Raw genomic sequence first — 27,289 nt, forward strand, 5'->3', positions numbered from 1 at the left:
ATTTCTCCAAGTCAGAATATAGAATAAAATGTGGTGTGAGATGTGGGGAATAGGGGCAAAAGTATATACTGGATTTAGTGTATAATGGAATATTCTGGAAGAAATGCTAAATCATTAAAATCACATACTCGCAGGATTAAAGTGAGAACAACAAACCATAGGCAAACACTGGTATTAAAAAACAACAATAACAACAACAAAATATTGTGTATTTGATAGATATGTGTCTGTGCACTGTGCAGTGTCCAAAAGTCCCAAGTTTGAACATCCTTAGTGTTAAATGTTTGAGCTTCCCAATTTTCCCCCTCAATTTCCAAACAGAAATAATTTGTTATGGTCACTCTGCTGCACATGAACAGGCAATATAATAAAATACTGTTGCATTATTTTATGGGTTTGAAACATGTTAAAATGAAAAAACATTGTTATTGTCTGTCTGTCTGTCTGACTGTCCGACTGGCTGACTGACTGACTGTCTGTCGACATTACACTAGCCAATGAGAAGCAAGGTGGCGCTGAAGGCCCATCAACCAATGGGTACATTTGTTGTGTCAGTAAGAACGGAAAACAAGAAATCGAGCTGAATTGATTTGTTTTTGCCTAGAATTTTAAAATAAAAAACCGAAAACCCACCTGTTTCTGTCTGTCTGTGTCAGTTGTACCGAACAAACAAACGGTATAAATCGTACCTGTTACAATTCTTCCAATACCTGCCAGTCTTCTTTTTGTTCCCGTTCTGAGTGAGAGCACTTGAAGGCAGCAGAGCTACGTTGCTACAATGCGCATGAGCGGAACAGTGGCGCCAAACAGCAGTATAGTAGAGTAGGTCTGTTGTGACTGAAGCTAAAGCCTGTCAGTGCTAACTGCTAAACTTTTCTTAAGTGTATGACAGTTAACCTGGAGCTAAGAGACAGGTTGTCGAAGTGCGTCATTGTGAACAGTGAGTTCAGTTAACGCTGTTGTTGAGATACATGATGCATTCACTGTCCCTGAATGGAGTGACGGTGAATTTCCCCTTCCCTCCGTACGACTGTCAGAAAGACTACATGCAAAAAGTGATTGAATGTCTTCAGAAGGTAGGTGCTGACATGTGAAGCTGCTTTAAACTACATTAGCTGCCGTATCTGTTGAACTGCAATGTTTCTCAACTGGGAATCATTAGCTCAAACTGAGTACAACTGTTATTAGAACATAAACAACTTCATTCAAACAAACTTTATTGTCCCTTGCAGGACATGTGTTGTAGACAGCAGTACTACAGGGCTGCAAACACAGACACATAAAACACCAACAAAGAACATGAACAGAAAATACAACAACAAATGAAAGTTTTCTCAATCACTACTGATCCACACAGTATTGCACTTGTCCCATGTGCTGAAGGGCAGTTTATCATCATTTTCACCAAGAAGAAGGAGAACAGAAAAGTGGTTAAAATGCCAAATGTAAGGAAAAATATATGTCGAGCAAATAGATAATAAAAACAGTGCATACCAATTAACAATACGTAATAAAAGCAGAACAAAATTAAATAAATAAAATCATTATAGTAGGATACTTCTACAATAAAGCAGAAAAAAAGTTAAAAGTAATACAATCTAGATCAAAAAAGAATACTATCCAGATAAAAACCAAAGAGTGAAGGCTGGGATCATAGTAAGACCAGTTTAACATTAAGTGACTGAGTTGTGTGCTCTGTAACGTCTCCCCGAAGGTAAAAAGTCATATTCAGAATAAAGGTTGTGAGACGAGTCATTAAGAATGTTTTGGGCCTGCTTTATAGCAACTCTCTCAAAAACAGTCTGAAGAGATGAGTAGTTTTTTTTTTTGTCCAATCACCTTCACGGCAGATTTCACCAGTTTCTCAATCTTTGATTTGTACTAGATAGAAAGTGTTCCAAACCAGGCTGCAAGTCCGTATCTGATTATACTGTCAAAGACAGCATTATAGAAAATCTACATAATTTAATGCCTGACACCAAACAGTCTGAGCCTTTGGAGAAAGTGCAGTCTTTATTCTGAATGATACTCATCTTTTATAATCAGTAACATTTCTATACATCCCATCCAAAAAAAAAAAAAAGTCATCCCACTAATATCATTCTACCAAAACTACACATCACATCATCTTCCTTGTTATGTCAGGAGTTAATGTCCGTTGACAAGAAAGAAATCCTCATAACTTGAGACTTTTTCAAATGGAGTTTGACAGAAGCTCTCACCGCGTACTTGTCTTCCTGTTTGTTCCAGAGGGTGAATGGAGTTCTGGAGAGTCCCACAGGTACTGGTAAAACCCTGTGCCTGCTGTGCTCCACCCTGGCCTGGAGGGAGCACTTCAAGGACACCATCTCTGCCCGCAAGATAGCACAGAAGCTGGGAGGGGAGGAGATGTTCCCTGACACGCCCCTGTCTTCCTGGGGGACGGCTGCTACTGACGGGGACAAGCCAGGTATGTTCATATCATGGACCAAACAGCTCAGTGTAGTGACAGGTGTTTCAGTGGCTGTGGTGTCCTGGTTTTTTTTGTGCTTATGTGTACACTCATTTCTGTATATAGAGTCTAATTGATGCATTTCTTCTGTGCCTGAGAGTGTGTGTACATTTAGAACCACTCCTGACCAACAAACTCTAGCGTTGTACAGATATAATCATAGGTGCAATGACCCCCAAATAACAGAAACACAAACTCGCTCTATATCCGTGTAATAGTGGACAGACTAGCAGTGCAGAAGATGCTTATTTGGGTTTTATTTGGAAAGCAAGGTGATCATGTCTCTCACAGTGAAATCTCATCTCATCATTTCTCTCGGTGTTTCATAGAAGAGACATTCAGGATCTGTTATTGACATTCTCTTATATATTCACCTGTGGCTCCAAGCACCTTCCCCCTCTCTAAATAGCTATGAAATGCATAATGATTGGCCTTGTGGCTGATTGTCAGGCTGTGGAACCAGGGGGAGATGTGCCAGCTGCAGCTCTTCAGATATGATGAATCTCACCAGCTCCCTCGGCTCACCATTCTTGGATCTCTTTTTCACTCCAACAAGGCAAAGGTTGACAGCGTCCTGCACAGATTTCTGAAGCTCATGTCGGGCTCTCTGTTGAGCTTCTTCATCAAGCTGTGCATTTTCCACTTCCAAGTCAATAACTGGCACATCTGTCCACTCAAAGCCTATCTTTGATATCAGGCAACTTCTGTCTTCATTTTAGCTTGAGATGATTTCACCATTGAGACATCTTCTTGTGGATCCTGCTGGAATCTGCTGGATGCTGCTAGCCTGAGCCATTCACATATAGCCTTCTATAAACTATCATGTAGGTTTGTCAGGATGTTTGGTGCCATGTTAACATTACTATCAGCCTGTTTGGCCATTCTTGTTCTGGAGTGTGATGTTCCCACATTCAAGTCTTGTTCTTAATTGTTTTCTTGGATGAAGGCCAAACAAAGACAACTACTAAGTAGCAGAAACGATAGTCTCACTCAGATAACTACAACCAATAAACAGGAGGCACATTCTTGGTGGCCATCATTGTCATATGTGAATCATCAGTGGAAGTCTTGAATCTACAAGGAATACTATCACTTAACCCTTACATACAGTTTATATTCTGACCCTTCACAGTATAATTAGTCTCTATACCACACATCTTTCATGAATACCTCATGAAGCTTTCAGAGAACAGATACACTTTTTGTTTATGGAGAAAAAATATTTACAATCACATTATGTTGTCCCATGTTACATAGCACACAATAACAATGATTTTAGTGAATTATATTAAATCTGAAGAATGCAGCAGTGTTTTTTGTTTTATATTTTTAAATAAATATGTGTACATAAAACAAAAATGTGTACCAGCTGCACACAAGCGTTTTTAAAAGTTGAAACATTTTCAATTAGTATATTCTGGGTCACTGTAGGAGACGCCATCGCATTTCTGGCTAAAAGACAACCCTCAACAGTATGTAAGGGTTAAACTTCCTCTTGTTGCATTATTATGATCATCTTTTATACACCTAAACCTGGCTACTCACGAGCTTTATTCTTCACAGTTTTGCACTTGAAATTTGAAAAGTATGTTGATAATGTATTGGGGTCTAGATGTGTTCAGGAGGTATGAGTTTGGCTCCTTTGGCAGCCTGAAGCTTATTTTGAATGAGTTGTAGAGAGCTGATGTACCAGCAGGTGGCAGCACACTCAAAGTGATGTTGAACTAAAACCTCGGCCAGATGTTTTAATGTTGCAACATCTAGCAGAGCTGCTGACTGACTAAGAAAGCCAGAGAGTAAAACAGCAGTACTCAGTATAATATATATAATCAGTATAATTTCTGTTATGTCTGAGTGAAGTCATAATAATCACTTACATCTGAATGATAAACATACCTTTAACAGACAACTATGATATCTTGCTTCATGTAACTTGTATGAAATGTAATTGAATGATTGTGTGTTCTTATTGTGTTCCAGCCTACTACACTGACATTCCCAAGATCATATATGCATCAAGGACACACTCCCAGCTCACCCAGGTGGTCAACGAGTTAAAGAACACGTCATACAGGTGAACTATGTTATTATTAAACGGTACACACTGGCAGGTGTGATGAATGTTGGCGTGCACGTGTTGTGCAGGATTAAATATGTTTATGGAATTTTTGTCAATATATTCCTACTGATGAACCTACTACTTTGATATTATATTTACTGTATATACCAGGAAATTTGCCTGTACCCCAGTGATGGATATAAAGATGATAACTTTAAGTTTCATGGTGTTAATATTGTAAATAATGTGATGTGTGGCCCAGCTTACCCACATAATTATATGGGTGGAACTAGGATCCAGTCTGGATGGATGGATGGATGGATGGATAGATACTCACTTTATTAATCCCAATAGGAAATTCAGGTTTCCAGCAGTTCAATATAAGCATAAAAGTAATAAAGCAAACAATAAACAGACAATAAACAGAGGTGTAAGAGTAAAACTAAAGCCAACAGCCAATAGAGCTGATTATAAAGTGCAAGATAAAAACCATATGTAATGTCTAAAATTAAATAAGGATACTAAATTCTGTTATAAAACACATGACCTAATAAAGAGCAAGTTAAAAAAAACCCATTGTACTGGTTAAGAAGTGCAAGTTAAAAATAAACCATTTTATGGACAGGCCTTATGACCTCCCTCACCCTCCCCTCCCTCCAACATTGGAGTTGTACAGTTTGATGGCTCGGGGAACAAAAGAGTTTCTGAGTGTGTTTGTGCTGCACTTGGGAAGCAGCAGCCTGTCGCTGAACAGGCTCCTCTGTTTGATGATAACGGGGCACAGAGGGGGGCTGTCATCATCCCAGTTTGTTCAGTGTTCTCCTCTCAGACACCGCCATCAGAGCTTTGACCACAGAGCCAGCCTTTCACTGTCTCTCTTTGTTGTGCAGGAGGTCTATATGTGGATGTTCAGGTCACATTCTGTACTGGAGATTTGATTGATTGATCTTTTTGCCTTTTAAAAACTGCTCTATACTGCACAGCGTGACCATATTATTGATTTAATGGCTGGCCCTGTCAGAGAGGTGTGCATAAGTAATCATGTCCAAACTTTCCTGTGTGATGTCAGCATGGTTTCATGTCTGTAATGAGCTTTTGAGTGTGAGTAACATCTCCAGCCCTCCCCACGACCCTCTAGTGTCTTTACGGACATTGAATGAATGATTGAATGATCAAGTTCAATGATGATCAATAAGGACAAACATCAGTGGGCACATGTTTGGATCTACCATACAGGCATGATGCTATTTTGGGCTCCACAGAAATTTGACACAAGACTTGACCCATTCTCTTCATATTGATAATTATGGTCACTGTCAAAATCCTAGTATGTCCAAAATCAAATATGGAGTTACAAGGTTTCCACCCAACATTATCCAATTGGAATAAAACAACATTTGTATTGTTTTTATTTTTCAATTTGACAGCTGGGAGAGTGCTGATTGGTTAGCAGGCCACAACACACTGTGGTTAGGTTGTATTAATGAGTATGTGAGGGTTAGTGGAAAATAGATGGCACTGACAGTGGCCAAAAACTCAGAAGGGCTGACAAAAGAAAGAAAAGGAAGAGAAAGAAGCTATTGCAATAAAAATGTGTTGCAAAAGAGTAAAGTAAAACTTTTTTCAAAAATGCTAAAAATGAAGAGGAGGTTGGAAAATAAATGAATTATCTTTGAAATGTTCAAAGTGCTGTCAAGTGTTATTAAATACTCACATGTGTCACTCCTCCTTTGGATTCAGACCTAAGGTGTGTGTGTTGGGATCAAGAGAGCAGCTGTGTATCAACCCAGAAGTGATGCGTCAGGAGAGCAATCATGTCAAGGTGAGACTGCTGTCAGTTTGTTCATGCCACACAAACGAAAAGTTGTGTTTTTGGTTTAGGAGATTTTTTTTGAAAAAAAAGAAAAGTGGAACAGATATGTGTAGATTTTCATTGAAGCTGCTGTTTAATGTTCCAGGTCCACATGTGCAGGGCCAAGGTCTCCACCAGGTCATGTGTCTTCTACAATAATGTTGACGGTAATGATTTAACACTATGCAATACAGACATCAGTGACTTCAACACAAAACAACACAACATGAGTTCATTTATAGACAATAAATTGACTTGATTTAGCAAACAAGACAGACTGCCACAGATGATATCCATGTAGAAACGTCATCTAGAAAAATGACATTTAGCTCTAGATGTTAGGCTACACATAGTATTTTAATAGTGACTACAGTGATTTGTATGGATTTACTGGATAATTAGTGGTGGAAAACAGCTGTTTTTCAAGTGTCAGTGTTTGAATTGTTTGTTAATTGCTACTTGTATTGCATTTTTATATGTAGTAATCAGTTTTTCATATCTTCTTCAGAGAAAAGCACTGACAAAGACTTGGTGAATTTTATCCTCGACATGGAAGATCTGGTCAAGTTCGGCAATAAACAAAAGTGAGATTCATGTATTTATCATCACCTGCTATTATATCTGTTTCACTAACAGATCTCTGTCTCACTTTAGTAGAAGTACAGTGGAAGTCTGGGGGCTGAGTGGGAACATTTAAAGTGACAGCAGGAAAAGCCTTGTACTTGTACATAAAACACCAGTAACAGATCTGTTCTATACAGCCTCACCTGTTGATAACAGCTTCACAGATATATTCATATCAGCACATATGTGGAAGTACAGATAAACCAAAGATTATTTGGCTGTAATTAGAGATGTGTCTCCATCACATAACCCCTCCTGTTGTCTTCCTGTCGACCGTGCAACTTTAATCCTCCTGAGAAGGAGAGTTCACCCGTGGTAAGCCGTCTGCAAAATGACTGATGTAACATGATTTCTTAGACACCAAGTTCAAATAATTCAAACTTATGGCCAAAATTTAAACCTGCAGGAGAGTCCTGTGTTTCTGTGTGAAGTCATTTTGAGCTTGAGTTTAAAGTGGGAATACAGAATGGAGAAAAGTACTTCAGGGGTCAGCTTCCTCTCACACTTGGCAACACTTTCTTCAAGGACCATACCAGTGATTTTATATCTTTAACCCAAATAAATACACCTTCACCTTCCATAAATGCCAGTTATTTCACAAAACACTCAGTCATATTTAAACGTTTATATATACATTTTGCAGATTTAGTAGATTGGACAGAGTTTCCAACATATAATTCATAATGTAATGTTTTTTCTTCAGAGCCTGTCCTTACTACCTCTCTCGTTCCATGAAAAATCAGGCAGATGTGATTTTCATGCCATATAACTACCTCCTGGATCCAAAGGTAAGCTGACTCACATATGTTCTGTTAGTGTTACAGCCTAAGATGACTTCATGCTTCCCCATGTGGTCTGCTGTTAGGACTGTGTATGTGAGACAGTAGGATTTTACCTGATAACTGAAATAGTCCCACCACAATACTATGTGGACATGTTGTACTTTATTAGACCATGTTGTGCATTTATTATTTATGTACCCAGAGTAATGGTGTTCTTCATTCTTTCATTCCCTTGGTAGTATACTGTAAGACAACAAAGATAGTGTTACCTTATCTCATTAGTGATAGGAGACCTATCCATGTATCTTTGTCTCAATAGATACTATTCTAAAATGAAAATCAGGAAATGAAAAACAAGGCTTTTTATTTGTAACAATGTTTTAAAATTGAAATGGAGCATTTTTCCATTTAATTTTGTCCTGAAAATAGAAATGTTCTTGGTTCCTTATTACAGCTTTTCACATAGTGAGTCAAACACGGTCAGTTTCCATTATTGCAAAATGTGAAATTAGGATGATTATCAAAAGGTGCACTGGAAGCATTCATTGTGGGTATGTTTAGCTGTGATTTTTAAGGAAAGGAAATGAAAGGAAATCTGTGTACTGTACCTCCATACATCCATACTGTACCTATACAGCGTATTTATAGTATAAGGTACATGATGCATGCTTTAGATGTAGTGCTGACCCAGATTGGCATGGGCCTCTTTGTAGTAATAAATAATAAATAACATATGAATAATGATGATAATATCAGAGTGTGAAGTGGCTTGAATGAGAGTCAAATCTAAGGTCATGGTGCTCTGCTGGAAAAAGGTTGGGAGGAAGGTGATTTAAGGAGTGTAAGATCCATTACTAAGTGTAAGATGAAGTATGAGGTTAACAGGCGGATCAGTGCAGCATCAACAGTAATGCAGGTGTTGTCCAATTGCAAACATGAATGGGTTTCCCTACCCTTTTCACCTTTTGGAAAAATGTTGGTGTGGTGTTCTGTTAAAAGTTGCTGTGTTTTGTCCAATATTGTAGTGTTTTGCACCACAGGGCCACTGTAATTGTCCCCTCAACATTTATATAACCCTGCTGTGCTTCACAAAACAGGCATGGTTTGGTAGTTACTACAGGAGTCAGTGATACAAATTCAATATGTGTCTTGAGAAATTATTGCAGTAACTTTAGACAGTTAGTAGCTGATTTACCAAACAGCCACAATAGCTTGTGACTGACTACTTCCAACATCATCCTGGCTGCTTAATCGACCTACTCGCACTGAATAATACAGATAATACATCTCTGACAGTGTGTTGAGACAGTAAACAGTGATGCAGTTATCAGTGAGCTGCATACATGCCACTACAAATACAAATTGTTACAAAAAATGCCATAAATATTATAAAAGTGGGGTATGATTATCACCTTATGTGAACCAGACTATAAACACAGAAGAGACCTTATAGTGCTTTTGGTCAGCATTGACACAGACACTGAAGTGTGTGTGCTTGAACATGATGTGTGATGGTGTGATCTCTTGTTGTTCATCCTAATAAGTTGTGGTATTCTGTTCTTCTTCTCTGCTCCACAGAGCCGCAGGGCGCACAACATTGAGCTGAATGGAGCTGTCGTTATCTTTGATGAGGCTCATAACGTGGTAAGACTCTCTGGACTATCACCATCTGTGAATGTCAGAAAGTAATAAAGTTGTATAGCATCTAAAAAGCACTAGTATTAGATTATATCTACTAGTATTAAATGAATAATGAATCCCTAGGAGGATCAATGAAGATACCTTACCTTACCTTTTATATTTTGTCCACCTGACTAACATACATCATACCAACCAGTATTAAAGATAATCTATTTGGACATGACTGTGGTGTCTCTGTGGTTCACCAGTTTATTTCTTGTGTTGTCTGCAGGAGAAGACGTGTGAAGAGTCGACATCATTCGACCTGACTCCCTATGATGTAGTCTCAGCTATTAGTGCTGTGGACAAACTGCTGGCGGAGCAGGCTAAAGAAGCCAGCAGCAAAGATTCTGTCACTCCCGACTTCAACGTAGAATCCCTCAACTCTGGTCAGAACGCTTGTTTGTCTCAAATATTAAGGTTGCACGCATAAAGCTGGGATTTCTGTCATTTGATTGACACAAAATTGAAGATAATTGAACACAGTAAATGTGCTTATATGCCTGTTGGTTGGTTTTGTTTCAGGTTTAAAAATAGAAATTGACACTATTGCAAAAATCAAGCGTAAGTTTTCTTTATGGTTTTAAATAAGATAAATAAGCTTATTCAACCATTCATCAATGCACTGTGGGACTGTTTCATATGGCTGTTGTCTGTTGTGCAGAGATACTGCTGGATCTGGAAGCTGCTATCGATTCCTATGATGTTCCAAGTGACAAAGGCATCACAAAACCTGGAATGTAAGAGAGAGTGTGGTAGTACGTAGAACATAGACAACTGCAACACTTTCTAACACTTATTCAAAAACAAATGCTCTGATTATAATTTGTTATAATGTAATCAGAACACTTGTATAGTTCCTGTTATCTCATTTAGGGTATAGTTGCGAGGTGATTTTCTACACTTGAATGAGACACTGCTCAGAGTTACCTCATGTCCCTGTATTCATGTGCTGGCAACACTCATACTGAACATTCACTGACTGCACTCTGATCACCATCACCTTTACATGTCCTGAACACAGCAGAGGCTGCCAGAACAGTTTCATCTGCTGATTCATTTCTCAATTCATTGATAAATCACACTTTCCCAAAGCCAACTTAACATATTCCAATAGCTGGCCAACAGTCCTGAACTCAAAGGTCGTTTTTAATGTCATAGAAGACTAAATAAACATGAATATTTACATTTGAGAAACTGAAAATAGTACTTTTTTTTTTCTTTGTGGCATTTTTGCCTTTAAAAACATACTTACTTTCTGTAGATTGACTTAGCATATCATTGTTGCAGCTGTAGTAAAAATACACTGTCTCTTTCACACAATGAGTTCTGCCAAAAGGAGCAGCATTTCTTTTCTATGAATCCAACATTATTTACAGTTCACATGTAATAAATGACCCAGAGAGGTTTGAATGCTTCAAAACACCACTGTACTTGTAAAACTAATGAAAGCTCTTTTAATGAGCTGAGAAACTGAGTTATATTTTACTTAGAAGCTCTTACAAATGCAGTGAAGTAAATATTCCCCTTGTGTTTGGTAAGATATGTGAAGTGGATTTTGAAATGAAGTGTTTGTCTGTCTGTGTGTCTCAGCTTCATCTATGAGCTGTTAGAGAGAGCCCACCTGACCTACAGAAGTAAGACGGCTGTCTGTGAAGCTCTGGATCAGATCACTGGATACTTAGCAGGACGTCAGTATGACTTGTTTCCCTCTCTCCTGCATTTAACATTTGCATTATACAACAGCACACCACATTTTCCCTTTTTTTTTTTTTTAATTACTCAAACAGTCATTCGGTTATCAGAGTAGTTGCTGATTCATTTTCTGTCAGCTAATTGTTGCAGCTTTAGTCATTCATTCATTTAAAGTCTGTGACATTTGTATTCTTGTATAGTTTACAGATAGAAACGTATTTCCTTTCATACATACTCACTCGCCACTTTATTAGGAACATCTGTGCAATTTAATGCAATCCAATACAACAGTTCTGCTCTAAATTCTACTTTTAAGAAGCTTATGCATTTTTTGTTGACATTGTCAGAAAGGTGATAATTCTACCTTATGTTAATTATTGATTAATTATCGTGGTGGGATGTGATAGTGTACTGGAGTACATTATACTTAATGGTGTTTCTAATACTTGTGCACTCTGTTAACATACATGAGAGGGGCAAAATATTAGGATCACCATTCAATATTCCGTACTCCAGTACATCATCACTGCCCACTACTACCTCAATAATAACATTTTACTAGTAGGAACTGTATGTACACCAGTAGCTGTGTGTGCTGTGTTAGTCCTAGTCACTGTAACTTATAAACACTGCTACAATATAAAATCATATGCAAAGTAATGAGCTGTGTGACACATATTTCTCATCAGAGCCAGGAATATTCCTCAATACAAGTGGATTGCAGAAGCTGGCTGATATCATACAGGTATGCCACAATGTGAACTTAAAGGATTGGCTGATGATTTTCTATATATTTCCTATCGTCAACAAATCTCATGTGTAGACAAACCAAATGTTCACCATAGCAACAACTTTCCTCTTCCTGCAGCTGGTTTTCAGTGGTGAACCATCAGAGAAGGACAGACAGCAGCAGATGCAGACCAACACAACTCATTTTAAGGTGTGTGTCCATTCAAAGCTATGACCAGCCATATGGAAAGGATTCCACATCTGCACACACTTGTTTGCCATGCATATACAATACAGTGATATTAGATATCATACTCATTTGTCTGGCACAGGTTCATATTCATCAAGACACCAGCACAAACAAGAAAAAACAGAACACAGATGTGTGGGCTCAATCCACAGCTAAGAAACAAGGTAAATCAGCCTGTGACATACAGACATGTTACAGGTGTGCAACTTATTGATCTGCATCTCACTTGTCTGGGACATCCATGGAGGTGACACCAAGGAGAACAAAATGTATCTCTGACATAGTTACTTTTAATGTGCCTTTATGTGTTTCTTTGCACCTTGCAGGCAACATTCTGAGTTACTGGTGCTTCTCTCCTGGCTTCAGCATGCAGGACCTGGTCAATCAAGGTGTTCGCTCTATCATTCTGACCAGCGGAACTCTGTCTCCTCTGTCCTCCTTCACCTCTGAGATGAGGATGTAAGTTTGTTTGTGCTCACCTGTAAATGGTAAATGGACTGTACTTATATTCAAAGTCCCTTACACTACAACTCATTCACCCATTCACACACATTCATACACTGATGGCAGGCAGCTACCACCCAGGGTGCCAACCTGCACATCAGGAGGAAGCTAACCATTCACTCGCATTCATACACCGTTGGAATCGAACCGCCAATCTTCCAATTGAAGGACGACCGCTCTACCTCCTGAGCCACAGCCACCTGTCCCTCATCAAGTCTTGCTTTATCTTTTATAGGTGTGCTATAGCATTTCTTCAGCAGTGACTTGAATACCAAACACTCCACTAAAGAGTAAAATAAAAAAATGAAACCCAGAGATGAGCTCCTCATACAGTGAGATAGAGTGAGCTTTTATCTGAAGGGAGCCAGAAGCCAGTGCAACAATCACCTATTCACACCTATTCACATACATGCACACACCCATACTGGATCTATACCTGATGCACACATTTATAGGCCTGTCACAATAATTACTTTACTGACTCAACGTACAATAAGGTAATTATCAACATCATCATGTCTATATATGGACTTATCATATGATACATGGACATGACCTTGATCATTTTTTGACCTCAGTATTGCCACACTTCACATTAGCAGCTAAGATGCTATTCATGTCACATTGGCTAAACAAGTAGTGTCCTCCATTCCTCACTGTGTACGTCCTGAGTGGAGACTGTAGAAGAATTAAAGGGAAATAACTCTGTCCCCAACCATAATGACAGTCTGTGTGTAGCACTCACTGTCCAATCCCTTACATTATTATGTTATTATATGATCATTATATCAGTGGTATAAAATCTTTAAATGACAATGATATCGTTTATCATGATTATTTCTGAGACAATATATCGTCCAACAAAAGTAATTATCGTGACAGGCCTACACATTTACAATAAAGGAAAGAAACACATAAATCTGCAACAAAGTTCAACCACAATTTTAACAAAGACTGCAACATATACTGATAAACAATTCATAATATTATATCTTAATACAGCTCAGATTAACTGTATGAATCAAGATTTATTGTGAGGTATTTTTGGGTCTATGCTGTCCAGAGATCTCTGAGAGCTTTTTCATTGTGTGAAAATGCAATATTGGTATTTTAATGCATGTGACAATATAATCATTAACACCTGATCAAGCTTATTGTAATGTAAAACATGACCTTAAAATGAACTGAACACAAATCTGGTGCAACTTTGAATTTTTATCATCATCATCATCATTATTAGTCGCAAAGAATCTTCACACTGGACATGTGCACCTTATTTCACATCAAAGACTCCCTACCACACATGAACCAGAAACATGATGGTTCGTGGTCAACACCCTAACCTCCAGGTCACCAGGGTGCTTCAAAATAAAAAAAATCAAACACTACATCAGTGAAACCCTTCTCATCATTCTTTTTTGTTGCATAAATTCTGATCTTGACCCCAGTGTGTTTTATCTTTGGTGTTTCTGTAGAAAATTCCCAGTGTGTCTGGAGAACAGTCACGTGATCGAGCGGGACCAGATCTTCGTCAGCGTTGTTGAACGCGGTCCAGACGGAGTGTACTTAAGTTCAGCATTTGATAGAAGGTTAGTACTTTGTCTCTGCGCTCTACACATGCACCTCAGCATCAGTCACAGACACAGCTCCCACACTTCTTCAATAGGAAGCACGCTGGAAAAGAGGAGAGAAGTCACATGACCAGCACATGACTTTATAATCAGTCATGCTGTACATTTAACATTCTGGTGTAGAAGCTCAGATAACAATTCTTTTCTTCTCTTTTGACATGTTTTGCAGTTCATTTTCTTTCCTTTTATACTAAACATATGTTGGGGTTGTTTACATACCTGTAAATAAAAATCATAATCTTTGTTTATGTGACAGGTTTGTCCCTGAAAACATGTCATCTTTAGGCAACACTGTTGGTAAGATCACACTATATCTATAAACGTGTTTAAACTTGTTTGTGAAGGCACATTCAAAGTTGTATTCATTATTATCAGATGTGTGATATGTTATTACACTGATCATTATATGATAGAGTTGCATGTCTGTGTTCTCTCCCCAGCCAACCTGAGCCGTGTGGTCCCTCATGGTCTCTTAGTGTTTTTCTCCTCTTTCACCTTAATGGATAAAAACCTGGAGTTCTGGAGAGTAAGTAGATGTTTCAAATTCATTTTGAATTGAATGGTGAATGATTTTCAAATTAGAGTAAACACAAAGTACAGTTTTTCCATGAGGATTTAATAAATTGAAAGAAAGAAGGTATTAATTACCTGAATCACCCATGTGAAACAGTAACTGCCTTACTAAACTATCAGGTCTTTCATTTTGCTGTTTGGATATTTGGCATACTCTTCTTTGCAGGAGAGGAGAGCCACATGTACACTGTGAACTGCTGGAGTCTTCATATTGTTTCTTTTGAGCTGTTCAGAGGTGGTCTTAATAATGTCTCTGACTGTCATTGGCTGGATTTCCAGAAGCTTGGAAATGATCCTTTGTGTGTGTGTGTGATCTCACCAGGCGAATGGACACGCAGATCGCATTGAGAACATAAAGCCAATATTTGTTGAACCTAAAGGAAAGGGCAACTTTAATGAGGTGAGTGTGGTCGTATTGAATATGTAGATGTATCTCTCAATCCTGTGAACATACATCTGGTTATCACACATCTGCAGTGAATGTGGAACAGAGTATCCAGACAGTAAACTTCAGTACATTTAAACACCTCATCAAGTTTGTGGTTAAACCTTAAACTCTGTATTTACATGGAGATTTTGGTTACATTGTGGCATTAAGATGGTGGCCGATTTATATAATAATTATTAATATAATAATTTTCAGATCTGCCAACAATATAAGTTACTAACTTAATAGGAATTGTGTGGGCTGTTCTGTGGGGCTATATCACAAACACTGATGTACTGACCTAAAGTTAGTGTTCCTATTTCATTATATTATGTATTGTTCTATCAGATCTAATCAGACTCCTCTGATGGTTTTGCATAATGAATAAGAATGTAAACATCTAAAGAGCCTTTAAAGTTTGCACAGTACTGTATGTACATCAGATGTATCTGTAAAGTCAGTGTGCAAGATGTCAGTATGAGAGCTGTCTCTGTGTCTGTTCTCAGGTGATTGATGGTTACTACAACAAAGTCAATGATCCAGCATCTAAAGGAGGAAGCTTCTTTGCTGTGTGTCGAGGGAAGGTGAGGATACTCGCTGCCCTAAAATATACTGTTTTACCCTGACATCTTTGTAGCGTTTGAATTACATCATGGCTTTTCAGGAGGTGTCTGTTTTGCAAACAAATGTCATTAGTTTTATTTTAAGTTTAACCTGATGACGGTGTTAATGAAAAGTCAGAAGATGACTCAAGTTATGACTGTTCATCCTACAGGGAAACATGAATGTGTGTACTAAATGTCAAGCTAATCCACCCAACAATATCATATTTCACTAAAAACTACAAGGAAAAGTCAGGAGATGACCAATGTCATAAGAATTTAACACCTTGAGCAAATTTCATTTCAATTCATCCAATAGCTGTAGATATTTCAGTCTACAAACACAGAGAGAAAGACATTAGCATCCCTCTTGCCACAGTGCCAGAAAAACAAGGCTGATATATAGCTTATATATACAATTTACTTTAATTTCTAAACTACAGTTCATTCCATTGTCAGTTTAGTGTTTTAAGGTGTCATACAAATATGTCAGAATCAGATGGGGAGAGAGAGAGATGCTGACTCTGCCTCTGATACCAAATATCAGGGAAAAAAATCAAAAATATAACACAATCACACCACTCAGTAAAAGTTATAATCCAATAAAAGTGATTAAGTGGTGTCTGAAATGTAATGCTTATTATCAAATGTATTTTTCTTCACATCACCTGTAAGATTAGATAAATGCGTCCATCTCACAGTATCTCCTGGCATGTCTTCCTGTATCAGGCTAGTGAAGGTCTGGATTTTGCAAACACTTACGGTCGTGGTGTTATCATCACCGGCCTCCCCTTCCCCCCGAAGATGGACCCTCGAGTCATCTTGAAAATGCAGTTCTTGGATGAGATGAACCGGAAGAAAAACACGGAAGTAAAGGTGAGCTTCATCTCATGATTGAATTCTGAGCTGTGGCTGTCTGTCCATATCTCAATAACTGTTTGATGGATTCCAACAACAAAAATCATCACACTTGAACAGCTTATACCAGGGGTAGGCAACCTTTTTGACATAGTGCCAGTTTTAATTATTCTTGTTAATGAGTGTGCCATAATCAACAATAAGTTAAAGCCTTAAGTTAAATTATGATACAAAATACAAAAACATCCATATAGGCCACATGGAAGAACATTTTAAATATATTTTTCCATTATTTACAACAAGGGTTTAGGAATTATGTATGGATCCCATTTTCAAAACACTGCTTTCAGTAACTCATTTAAAACATATTGCATTGGGAGGAAATGTCAAAACGGAGACATCAGTGCATCAAACAAAAAGTGCATATTATATCAGAATGCTGCTATCTACATGAACCATTAATATCAACATTTTAATTTTGGAAGCTGATTTGTATTTATTTATTTGAATGTGGCTTTGCTCCTCTCTCACCACGGACTGACGCGCTGTAAACTGGAGCAGGATGACACCCAGAGGAGATTTATTTAGACAGGTCCTTATTATTACAAAGATGCTGGAACTTTGTTCTCTATTATAGTGTAAAAAAACAACAAAGTTAGCAGATCTTAGCACTTTTACACACCAGCTTCAACATGTGCTGCGGGTCAGTTTGGTCTGTAAATACTGAAACATCACAGCAACTAGTCTGAAATACATCTGATCAACACACTGAATCACCACCTGCCTGTGAACCTTTCTGCTTTTCTTTTTATTTCTCTGTACATCGTACAGCAGTAACAGCTCATCAGTAATTAATTGCAGACAGCTGGAGCGCGCAGCTCGTGCTTGACACAGCTGTTTACAGGACGCTATAGTTCAAGTGCAGATGTTCACATCGTTAGTCATTGTTACAGACATCCCAACTCTCCCGCATATTGATAGCGGCTCCCTGACGCCCGCAAATAAGATCCAATCTCCCGGAATCTGGAATGAGTGAGCAAGAGCGCGCACTAGAGAGTGACTGCGCGTGTGTGTGTTTGTGTGACTATAAATGCAGCGCGTGTGAGAGCAAAGCGCCCTTATAGATCTGTGTTGCCGCTTATTAGACCGATCGCATCGCATCCCCCGCCCCGGACCGACACCAAGAGCCCCGGTTCAGATAGGTAGCAGCGTTGCCATCAGCTACCTATCTGAACCAGGGGCCTCTGTGGGAGATGTGTGTAGGACAGCGGCCCGCAGCGCTGTGGGAAATGTGGGTGGGAGGCCGTGCTGTCAGTCAAACTAATGAAGACAGGCCACGCAGAGAGCAAGTGCCATGGTTAACAGGTGATTTTAAATGCTGCCGAGAGGATACTGCTTTTGCCAGTGTGCCAATGACTGCTGCGGCGTGCCAACCGTGGCACGCGTGCCTAAGGTTGCCGACCCCTGGCTTATACTAACAGAACATGATGTACTATGTATAGCATTGAATGTTATTGCCAATTAATAGTTATCACAATGTTTTTCTCAGATTTGATACTTTTTGTTTTTGTAGTTGGTTGTTCAGCTTTCTGGAGCTCCTGCTTAGTGTTAGTGTGCAGTCTGGAATATTCCACTAACCTTTAGTTGTGTGTGTGTGTGTGTGCGCGCTTGTGTGTGTGCGCTTGTGTGTGTGTGTGTGTGTGTGTGTGTAGTACCTGTCTGGGCAGGAGTGGTACAGACAGCAGGCGTTCAGAGCTGTGAACCAGGCCATCGGCAGAGTCATTCGCCACAAGGACGACTATGGAGCCATCTTCCTGTGTGATCAGAGGTCAGGAATGATGCTGTCAGCCATCATGACAACTTCCTGTTACTGCTGTGCAGCTCAGGTGGTGCTGCAGTACTGCCAGCATCACTTTGACCTTATGTCCAACCTGCACTCTGCAGGCTTATGGAATGTTCCAGTCCTGGGAAATCACCTTGTTACAATAAATATTAAATGTTATAAAATGTGTAATATTAAAATTACAATAATATAAATAGTAAAATACATCAGTAAAATACTGAAGTCAAATTGTAGCTTCAATCTCATCATTCAGAATTTGTGGATCAGTGTAGTGCTGTTTGATTTTATGTAATCTAATCTGATAATAACGTCATAATACTGTGATATGATTTAATATGATATTTACAATGTAGTAATGCAATAACAGACAAACATGTGACTCCTCCACAGGTTTAAAAGTCAATCTGCTCAAGCTAATCTGCCATCATGGGTCAGGCCTTATGTGCGTGTGTATGACGGCTTTGGGAACATAGTCCGGGATGTCGCTCAGTTCTTCAGGGTTGCACAGAAAATGGTAGGATAATGGTGTTTGATATGTGATACTAAAAGCAAAATAAATTCCATCCCTGAAATCACAATATTTATATTTATTAGTTTTGAGTGTAATGTATTATAGAGCTCTTTTACAGTTAAGTAATATGGAAAACAGCAGTCAGCGTTATGTTAAGGCAGAAGAATACAGTTCACTTTGTCACTTTGCACTGACTGTTGCTGTTGTGTTTGAATGTATCAGAGGCCTGTGGTGGAGAAGAAGGCTCCCCCAGAGAGCTGTGGGACGGTATGTTCATCAGACACTCAGTCCTCTGGCTTCACCTCCTGCTCTTCCTCTCAAAGCTCCCGCGCACAGAAGGCCAAGGTGCTGGATGCCCACCTCCCCAGTCTGAAGAGGAGGAGACTCAGTAAGTATAAAGAGAGGGTCTCCTGAAATATTTCACAGGGGAAAAGTAAGTCCTTCATTGATGTGTTTACCTGTTGTCAGATGATATCACTGGAGCTCACGGGATGAACAAGATTTGTATTGAATATGAGACTGAGGTGCATGAGAGTCAGAGGAGACCAGCCAACCTGCTGGATGCTCTGGAGCAAGGTGACCATCGCAACGGAGAAGAAGATGATGCTGCAGGAGAGGAGAAGGTACACCGAGTCCTGTGAGCCAGCTTGTTCAATGTGGGAGGGGGGCAGCAATTTAAAAATATAATTGATGAATTAAACTTTTTCTTTTAGGACTGTATCCAACAGCAAATGTCATTTATCCCCATTAGTAAGTAAAGTATAACTAATTTAAAGCAACTAATATTAATACAAATTTGGCAAAATTACTAAAAGAGTTTTGATGTGAACTATGAAAGTGGAAGTTGAGCTTTCTTCAGGGGCCAAATATTTTTGCTGATTTAGCCCATGGGCCACTATTTACCTACCACTGATCTAAAGACTTAATAAGAAAAGAAAAATAAGACTTGTGCCATATTTCATACAAGACCAAAATGTACTGTGATTCCTGCTGTACATAACAGTGGGTTAGTACAGTTATTACTGATTTCATTATGTTATCTTCGAGCAACAATAGTCATTTTATTTTATTTGTTCAATTCTTGTTCTTTTATAGGCCCACCGTCTGTCCACAATGTCTCTTCAGCATGATAAGAGGATGGATGATGAGCTGCGGGGAGGAAAACGAAAAATCAAATTGGTCCAAGAACAGGTACATGATCTGCTAAACAACAGAATTCCTGTTTATTTATATTTTTTTTTATGATATGTGGTTTAGATATTTGATATCATTTCATGTCCACAGCATCAGACTGTGTTGTGTTCCAGCTCTGCCATCTTTACATGTGGGGTCTGTTTAATTGCCATGCCAGCTCACATCTCTGAAATGTGAATTTGACATGGAATATGACGCCCTATCCTTTTCAATTGTGTCATCATCAGACCAAAATTTCCACTTCTACATAAGAAATATTAAATAGACCCTTTTCCAAAGCAGATATTTTGTTTTGTTAAAACCGAGAGAATACATAAAAAGAGGATACAAGGCAAGACATTGCAAGACTTTCTAAAATAAGTATTATAAATAAATAAGCTAAGAATCAATAAATAAGCTATCACAATCACTGTTTTATGATCCTGGAAAACATTTTATAGAATATGATGAATACAACAATATGTTTGAATGCTGATTTTGGTACATTTGCACTTATCAAAATGTGTATCACCTTTTTCAAATTTTTAAATTTTATTTCCATTTTTGTATACTGTGGGTCACATTAGGAAAAGTCTGGTTAAAATAAATGTGTATAGGGTGTTTTTACAGCTCTCAAATGTAGAAAAATGGGTCAAATTTGACACTGAACAGTATGTAAGGGTTAATGAATCATTAATTGTTATTAATCCCACCTGTGCTTTTCCTGCTTTGACAAGTCACATGTCTGCTGTATAAAGTCTAGTCTGAGCACATTTCTGCTCAATCAATTCTAAATATCAGCCACAGTTTTAAAGTAATAACCGGATTTGCTGGACTGACCCAACAGTCAGTCATAGCTCCTTCTGCAGCTTTATGGGTTGGATGTGTTTCATTTTTACATTTATGTTAACACATACAGCTGATAATGAGCTGAGGCAAGCACATTAAAATGAATGTAGTGTTTACTTTAAAATGTATCATTTATCATTTTTATATAATTGTTTTACTTTGTTACTGCCTGTTGAAGGGGAACGCCACCAACTTTCCACATAAAGTAAAGGTCAGTTCAAAGGTGATGAGTGAACTCTGCTGGTGTCATTTTTGCACAAATCTAATTTCCTCCAGAGTCCACAATTAAACACTTTCTGTGTAACACAAAGGATTTCAACTTTTCAGGCTTCCTCTATACACAATTAAAGGAAGAAAAGAGAAAGGCCACGGTTAACACAATAAGTCTACATCATCATCATCTGTCAATCTGTGTCTAATAAGCAACCATAAGTCTTTAATTTGGATCATTGTCCTACTGAGAGTTCACTATACACATCAAATGAAGTCATAAGACTCCAGTTGATGATGGTTTGTTGTCAAACAGTTGTGTAGGTGTAATTCAGATTCAAATAGACTGATGATGACCACATGCATATTTTCTCTTCTATTTCATTCATAACACCTGCAGGTTTAAAGGGCAGAACCACCTAAAGGCACAGTGCATGCTGAAATGTGTTACAGTCTTGTTCAAATGTCTTTATCCTTACATTCTGTGATGAGCTCATGTAAATGCTACTTTAGATATCTTGTTGTGCTGATGTACATTGTGTGTTTTTCTTCCTCCTCATTGAAGAAAGTGAGTGTGTCAGAGGTTGTCTCTGAGGAAAATAAAGCCAGCAAGGCTAAGAAGTTCCTGGCAGAGATGAAGAAGTCACTGAGCCAGGTCAACTTTGAGCGAATCGTCCAGGCCCTGCAGACCTACAAGAAGAATGACGACCTGGACACTCTGCTGGCTGTGACAATGGTGCTAGCTGAAGACACTAATACACATAGTCTGCTCTGGGGTAAGTCATCTTCTACATTTACAGGGTGTTTCCACCTTAGGAACTTTCCCAAGGGATCAAGAACCTTTTGAAGAAGTGAGGGACTTAGCCTGCATTTAGACTGTAGGAACCAGGGACTAAATGTAGGACGGTTCCAGATGTGAGGGAGGTTTTACTACAAAGCTACAGAACCATTAGGAGCAGGGTTTGCAGGGATGACTGTCGCTGCTGTCCCGACTTCCTGACTACCTACTGTAAAATGAGCAGGAGAAAAAAGAGAGTGAGCACAAGTGAAAGATAGAGGAGTGGTGTCAAAAAGAAGGAAGGTTTTTAATATTGTTTGATAGCATTTATGTTTTAAAGTAGAAATGAATAACACCTTTTCATTCATTTGAACAGGATGACTATTGAAACACAGACAGGACTACAATATTTGAAACTGCACCCCCATCTCAAAATGACCACACACAAAAAAATTACCTTTGTGACCAATCACAAAGAGAACTGTTGGATCAGATTAACTTCAATGTGTTTTTCCCATCTGTGTCTTCACCCATCAGCACAGCAAGGCTGGATTACTGACCAGGCAAAGCAGCTCTCAGAAGCTTAGCGTTCACTGCTGATAATTAGTCGCACATCATTTGATTACTTGCAAATTTGGCATCAGTAACGTACTTAATGTTGTGGTTGTAATGTTTTGTTTTATTGGCTGAAATGTGCTCAGTCAAATTCCTGTAGAAGAAATTCTTACTAGATGTGTAGGGGTTGATATTTCTGTGAAGAATTACAAACACGGTGTGATGAATCAATCTCTTTACTCTTCACTCATGCAGCATAGGAGGACAAGTTGTTCTCCCTGACCATACAGACCAAGCTCCAACTTTTATACTCTAACCTCTAGTGGAAATTTGAAGAAGAGAGGATAATAAAGTAACAGAGTAATTCCATGTCAAGTTTGTCACTGGTTGATTTGTGTCATAGGTTTCTATCAGTTTGTACGACCACACCACAAAAAAAGGTTTGATGAGAAGTGCCAGGAGCTGACTGGGCGAGGCTGTGGATACGTACCAGATCACTCTCTGTCCAAGGATGAGAAGAAAGCACTGATGCTGCACAGTGGTACGTCTGCACTGCACTGTTTAAAAAAAAAATCATATTCAATATACAGTACTGTGAAAAGGTTTTAGGCACTAAAAGTAAAGTGAGGATGTTTTCAAAAATAATGTCATGAATAGTTTTTTATCAGTTAATAGAGTTTGGTTGTTCCTTCATCTTGGAGAAGTTGCCACTTCTGTGAATTTCAGCGTCTCAGCTGCTTCTGTCTTTTCATGTAGGGTAGGGTAACTTTATTGATCCCACTAGGGGGAATTCAAAATTGATACAACAGTATTCTTGAAAAGTGATTCAAAAAAAAAAAAATATACTATATACAATAAAACAATCTCCAAATACTATATACAACAAACAATAAATGTACAATACATTAGTGGGAGTGGGAGGTGCTGGAAGCTGTGGTGTCCCTCCAGTCTGATGGCTGGTGGTATGATGTTGAGATCAGGACTCTGTGGGTGCAGGAATCCTCCTTCTTGTTCTTGTTGTTGATGAAGATAAGTCTTGAGGCTTTGGATGGATATTAGCTCATTTTCATGTCACATAATACATTTGGGACCAATCAGACGCCTCCCTGATGGCGTCGCATTAGAGAGCTATGGATCAGAACAGCATAGCAGTGTGACAAAGTTTTGTAAATATCTTCTTTTCTTAAAGCAAAAGATGGACAGCACAGTGCGGTTCCATCCTCCAGTTCCAGTGGAGCAGCTGCCTGCAATCAGCTGAACACACAGCAGCTCAATAAAGGAGGAAATCACCTAAGCCAGCAAGGTCTAAGAGCAACTCAGACTGGTAGGACTCATTCCTTTATACTGCACACACTACAGTCATCGTTTAACCTCTGCCATCTCCAGAGGCAATGACCACAATATACCGACGTGAATGAATGAATATATGACATATGTCCATTCCTGCCCCATAATGTTCAGTCAGGCATGTTAATGAAGCTGCTGCACTGTAAAGATTTGCATGAAGCATTGAGGCATCATGGGGGAGCTTTTAGTCTGAAGCAGTTATTGGTCCAATTTTGTTTTTGGTGGCTGAGAAAGGAAGCAGATTGTGACCACGCTTGTGCAAAGCCAGCTTCACAGAGCCTGTTGAAGATTTTTTTTTTTTTTAACCACACTCCAAATTATGTGTGACACTATCTCACACGCCATAGTTTCATTTACATATATTGCTGTTTTTAATTCTTTGAAATCAATATATTTTTATATTTAGTAAATAAATCATGACTTGGGTTTATTTGGAACACACATGGACTTAAATGGTGTCACAGTACCAATTAAGCTCATGTCAGACTTTTGACTTTATTCATCAAATATCTTTATTTTATATTCCAAAATCTACATGAACTAATGAATACATTTTAAATGAGAGATAAATCTTCTTTATAAGAAATGATCTCTCTTATAAATCATGTCAGTATCCATGAAAAACAGCTGAACTTAGATTTTGGTGCTTAATGGGAACACTTACCCTAACAGCTGGAAACATACAGAAAAGTCATCAAATATAATAAGTTACATTACTTTGATGAAGTCATTGAAATAGTTACATTACTTGTTACATTTTAAATAGAGTAACTAGTAATCTGTAACCTATTACATTTCCAAAGTAACCTTCCTAACCCTACTAGTTGACTCATGTCTATACAACAGTGAGTTGGACTGTATTTTGGTTGAAAGAGCAGTTTCCCGCAGTTTTGTTTGGTGGTATATCTAGACAAAGCGTATTAGGAATGTCTTGACTTAATTTCCATTAAACATAGAACTCTCTTGTCATGTTAACCAGGTTCTGCTGCAAAGAATGAAGTCCACAGCACCTTTCTGGCTGATGTGAGAAAAACCCTGGGAGCAGAAAGATCGGCTCAGCTGTTTCAGGCCATTCGTAGCTACAAGACAACAGACAACTATGAAAACCTGGTGACCACAGTGGTGAGCCTACTCACTGAGAAAGAGGAAGACTTCCACCTTCTCATCAGTAAGTTCTGTCTCATCACTGCTTTAATAAGTTTCTCTGTCAGTGGTTCAAACCATTCATTTGATCATTTTACCATCTCTTCTTGTCTTGAAGGATTTGGTGTGTTTATTCGCTCTCATCATAAGAAGCAGTACAAAGAGATGTTGGGTTCTTTGACAGGACAGTCTTTGACAGACAGTGATGTTGCTGTGAGTGAAGTCCAGCAAACCGGAGGTAAAGGACAACTAACTGTATTATAATATAATAGAAACGAGTGTTTGTATACTTGATATCTTGCCTTGTATTTTGCATCTTCCTCTAGTGGTAGATAGGTGCTCAAAGTTCACTGACATCATTAGGAATTATCCTCATTTGGAGTTTCATTTTCAGTTAAATTTGCTATCAACAGACAGACAACCATCAAGCAGTGACTAGTCTGTTCATTTTTAAGAAAATGTGTAATGTTGCTTGCCTGGTTAGTTTGACTTTAGCCCATCTTTCTCCACTTTAGTGTTTTTAATACAGTAGGTCTTGATGGCATAATTCACTTGGGCTTGAGGTACCTCCACTCACTGATTGGCAGCATATTGATCTTTCAGAATATACAAACACCATAAACACGCCTATCACCTGCCCATCGTGGTGCTGTTAAACCAGAGCCACCGCAGCTACACCTTATTTTTATATAGTCTATGAGCTACACACAGCTCAGCACGGCTATGCTAATGAAGCTAGCCATGCCAAATAGCTGCTAACTGCAGTGCAGGTTGGTCAAGTGAATCTGTCATGCAGAGGTTGTGTTAGCTGAATATTTTCCATCATTGACTGAATTATTTTAACAAACGCTATGAAGACCAAAACCAACAATGTGTTATTCTATTTCTCATTACAGTCTGACATCCCTACTCCCTACTAGATTGGTGATTCTAACTTATATAGATATTCATCTCTAAAAATGACTTATAAATATATAGATTTAATTATTCGAAAAGGTTCATTTATTTTCCTTAACAGCTGGTCACTGTAGTTTTTATCAAACTTTGCTGAATCAGGAGGGAAGAGTTCATTTGTTAGGGACTATTTTCCGCAGCGGATGAATCCACATTTAGTAGTAGGATGGTGTGTGTGGGGGATTGAGTCAAAATAAACTACAGAAAAATGTTGTGTGTTCTTCTCAGTGTTATTGGATCATATGGTGTTATAACCACTTACAACTACTTGGTCTGTTTGTTTTTTGCAGCTTCATCGTCAAGTTGTTTGAAGACACAAAGCAAGATTTCCAGTTTTTTCTCAAGCTGACAAAGACAGTAGGATCTGACTTACAGGAACATTATGCTCATACCTGCTGCTGCTAACAAAACCATGAACTGACCAGACTCTGCATTGGTGGAGTAAACTGGTAACGCCAAATAAAGCCTGACCCTGTTTTTTATTACAGTCATATGTGGGAACATAAATTATTTTTAAGCTAATTAAATTCATGAAGTATATACATGTATTGTGTTTGTTTTGTTATTCCAAGTATGTAGATTTCTGTTCTTGAAGTCAAAAGTCAAATTCGTCATTCTCCACTGGATAAACTGCTTTTGTACATCTTACTCTCAAGATAGGTGACATCCTATTTCCACCTGTATTTCAATGTTAGGTTTAGTCAATGAAAACACACTGGCTGGAAAGAGTGAAGAAATAAAACGATAGTTTACTGCGTTATGTAATTGTAAATTAAATATTCTATTAATAATGATATGTTCATTTTTTTTTTTTTTTTTTTTTTTAACTAAAGCTCAAACATTATTTAGGGTTGCTGTCAGTCAGTCTCTTAGAATCGTCCTAACTTTTCACTTTCTTATGGCGTAGCTGTGTGCAATACATATCCAGTCCAGCTATTAATGTTGAAACGGCCACTTATACTTTTTAAAGATTTTCAGATGTCTTAAATGTATTTTTGAATAGTACTATCAAAGATGTAGATATCCTTGAATACAATGTCTACTAATGAGAATATGGTTGTGGGTGTCTTCAATAATTACAGTCAAAACTCAAGTCAAAGTAAAAACACGTTTTTTAATTTATTTTTTTTTAAGGAGAAATACTATTATGGATATCTAAACTATAATTA

At 38.3% G+C, this 27,289-nt stretch overlaps 1 protein-coding gene across 1 annotated transcript; it reads left to right on the plus strand.

Annotated features, from left to right (window-relative positions):
* The first annotated feature begins 848 nt into the window (after positions 1-848).
* On the plus strand, positions 849-26,656 carry rtel1 (regulator of telomere elongation helicase 1). Its single transcript, XM_062426440.1, has 33 exons — positions 849-1,076; positions 2,251-2,449; positions 4,472-4,565; positions 6,291-6,372; positions 6,509-6,569; positions 6,911-6,986; positions 7,730-7,814; positions 9,387-9,452; positions 9,721-9,877; positions 10,014-10,052; positions 10,153-10,228; positions 11,082-11,179; positions 11,873-11,928; positions 12,052-12,123; positions 12,245-12,326; positions 12,489-12,621; positions 14,142-14,255; positions 14,554-14,594; positions 14,738-14,823; positions 15,193-15,270; positions 15,804-15,881; positions 16,629-16,775; positions 18,470-18,585; positions 18,991-19,114; positions 19,334-19,499; positions 19,580-19,734; positions 20,207-20,302; positions 21,909-22,119; positions 23,080-23,217; positions 23,866-24,000; positions 25,003-25,191; positions 25,285-25,404; positions 26,411-26,656. Exons 1-33 carry the CDS (start codon positions 972-974, stop codon positions 26,467-26,469), a joined length of 3,534 nt encoding a protein of 1,177 aa, XP_062282424.1. The 5' UTR covers positions 849-971; the 3' UTR covers positions 26,470-26,656.
* The last annotated feature ends 633 nt before the right edge of the window (positions 26,657-27,289 follow it).

The sequence above is a fragment of the Scomber scombrus genome, chromosome 10, assembly GCF_963691925.1.
Source record: "Scomber scombrus chromosome 10, fScoSco1.1, whole genome shotgun sequence".
Classification (NCBI taxonomy): Eukaryota; Metazoa; Chordata; class Actinopteri; order Scombriformes; family Scombridae; genus Scomber; species Scomber scombrus.

What these genes read in the sequence shown, in the direction of transcription:
- rtel1 (XM_062426440.1), top strand. Translation starts at nt 972, where the DNA reads ATGATGCATTCACTGTCCCTGAATGGAGTGACGGTGAATTTCCCCTTC. An exon ending in AGAAAAACACGGAAGTAAAG is followed by an intron (nt 16,776 to 18,469) that starts GTGAGCTTCATC and finishes GTGTGTGTGTAG; the next exon opens with TACCTGTCTGGGCAGGAGTG. An exon ending in TCAGGGTTGCACAGAAAATG is followed by an intron (nt 19,115 to 19,333) that starts GTAGGATAATGG and finishes TGAATGTATCAG; the next exon opens with AGGCCTGTGGTGGAGAAGAA.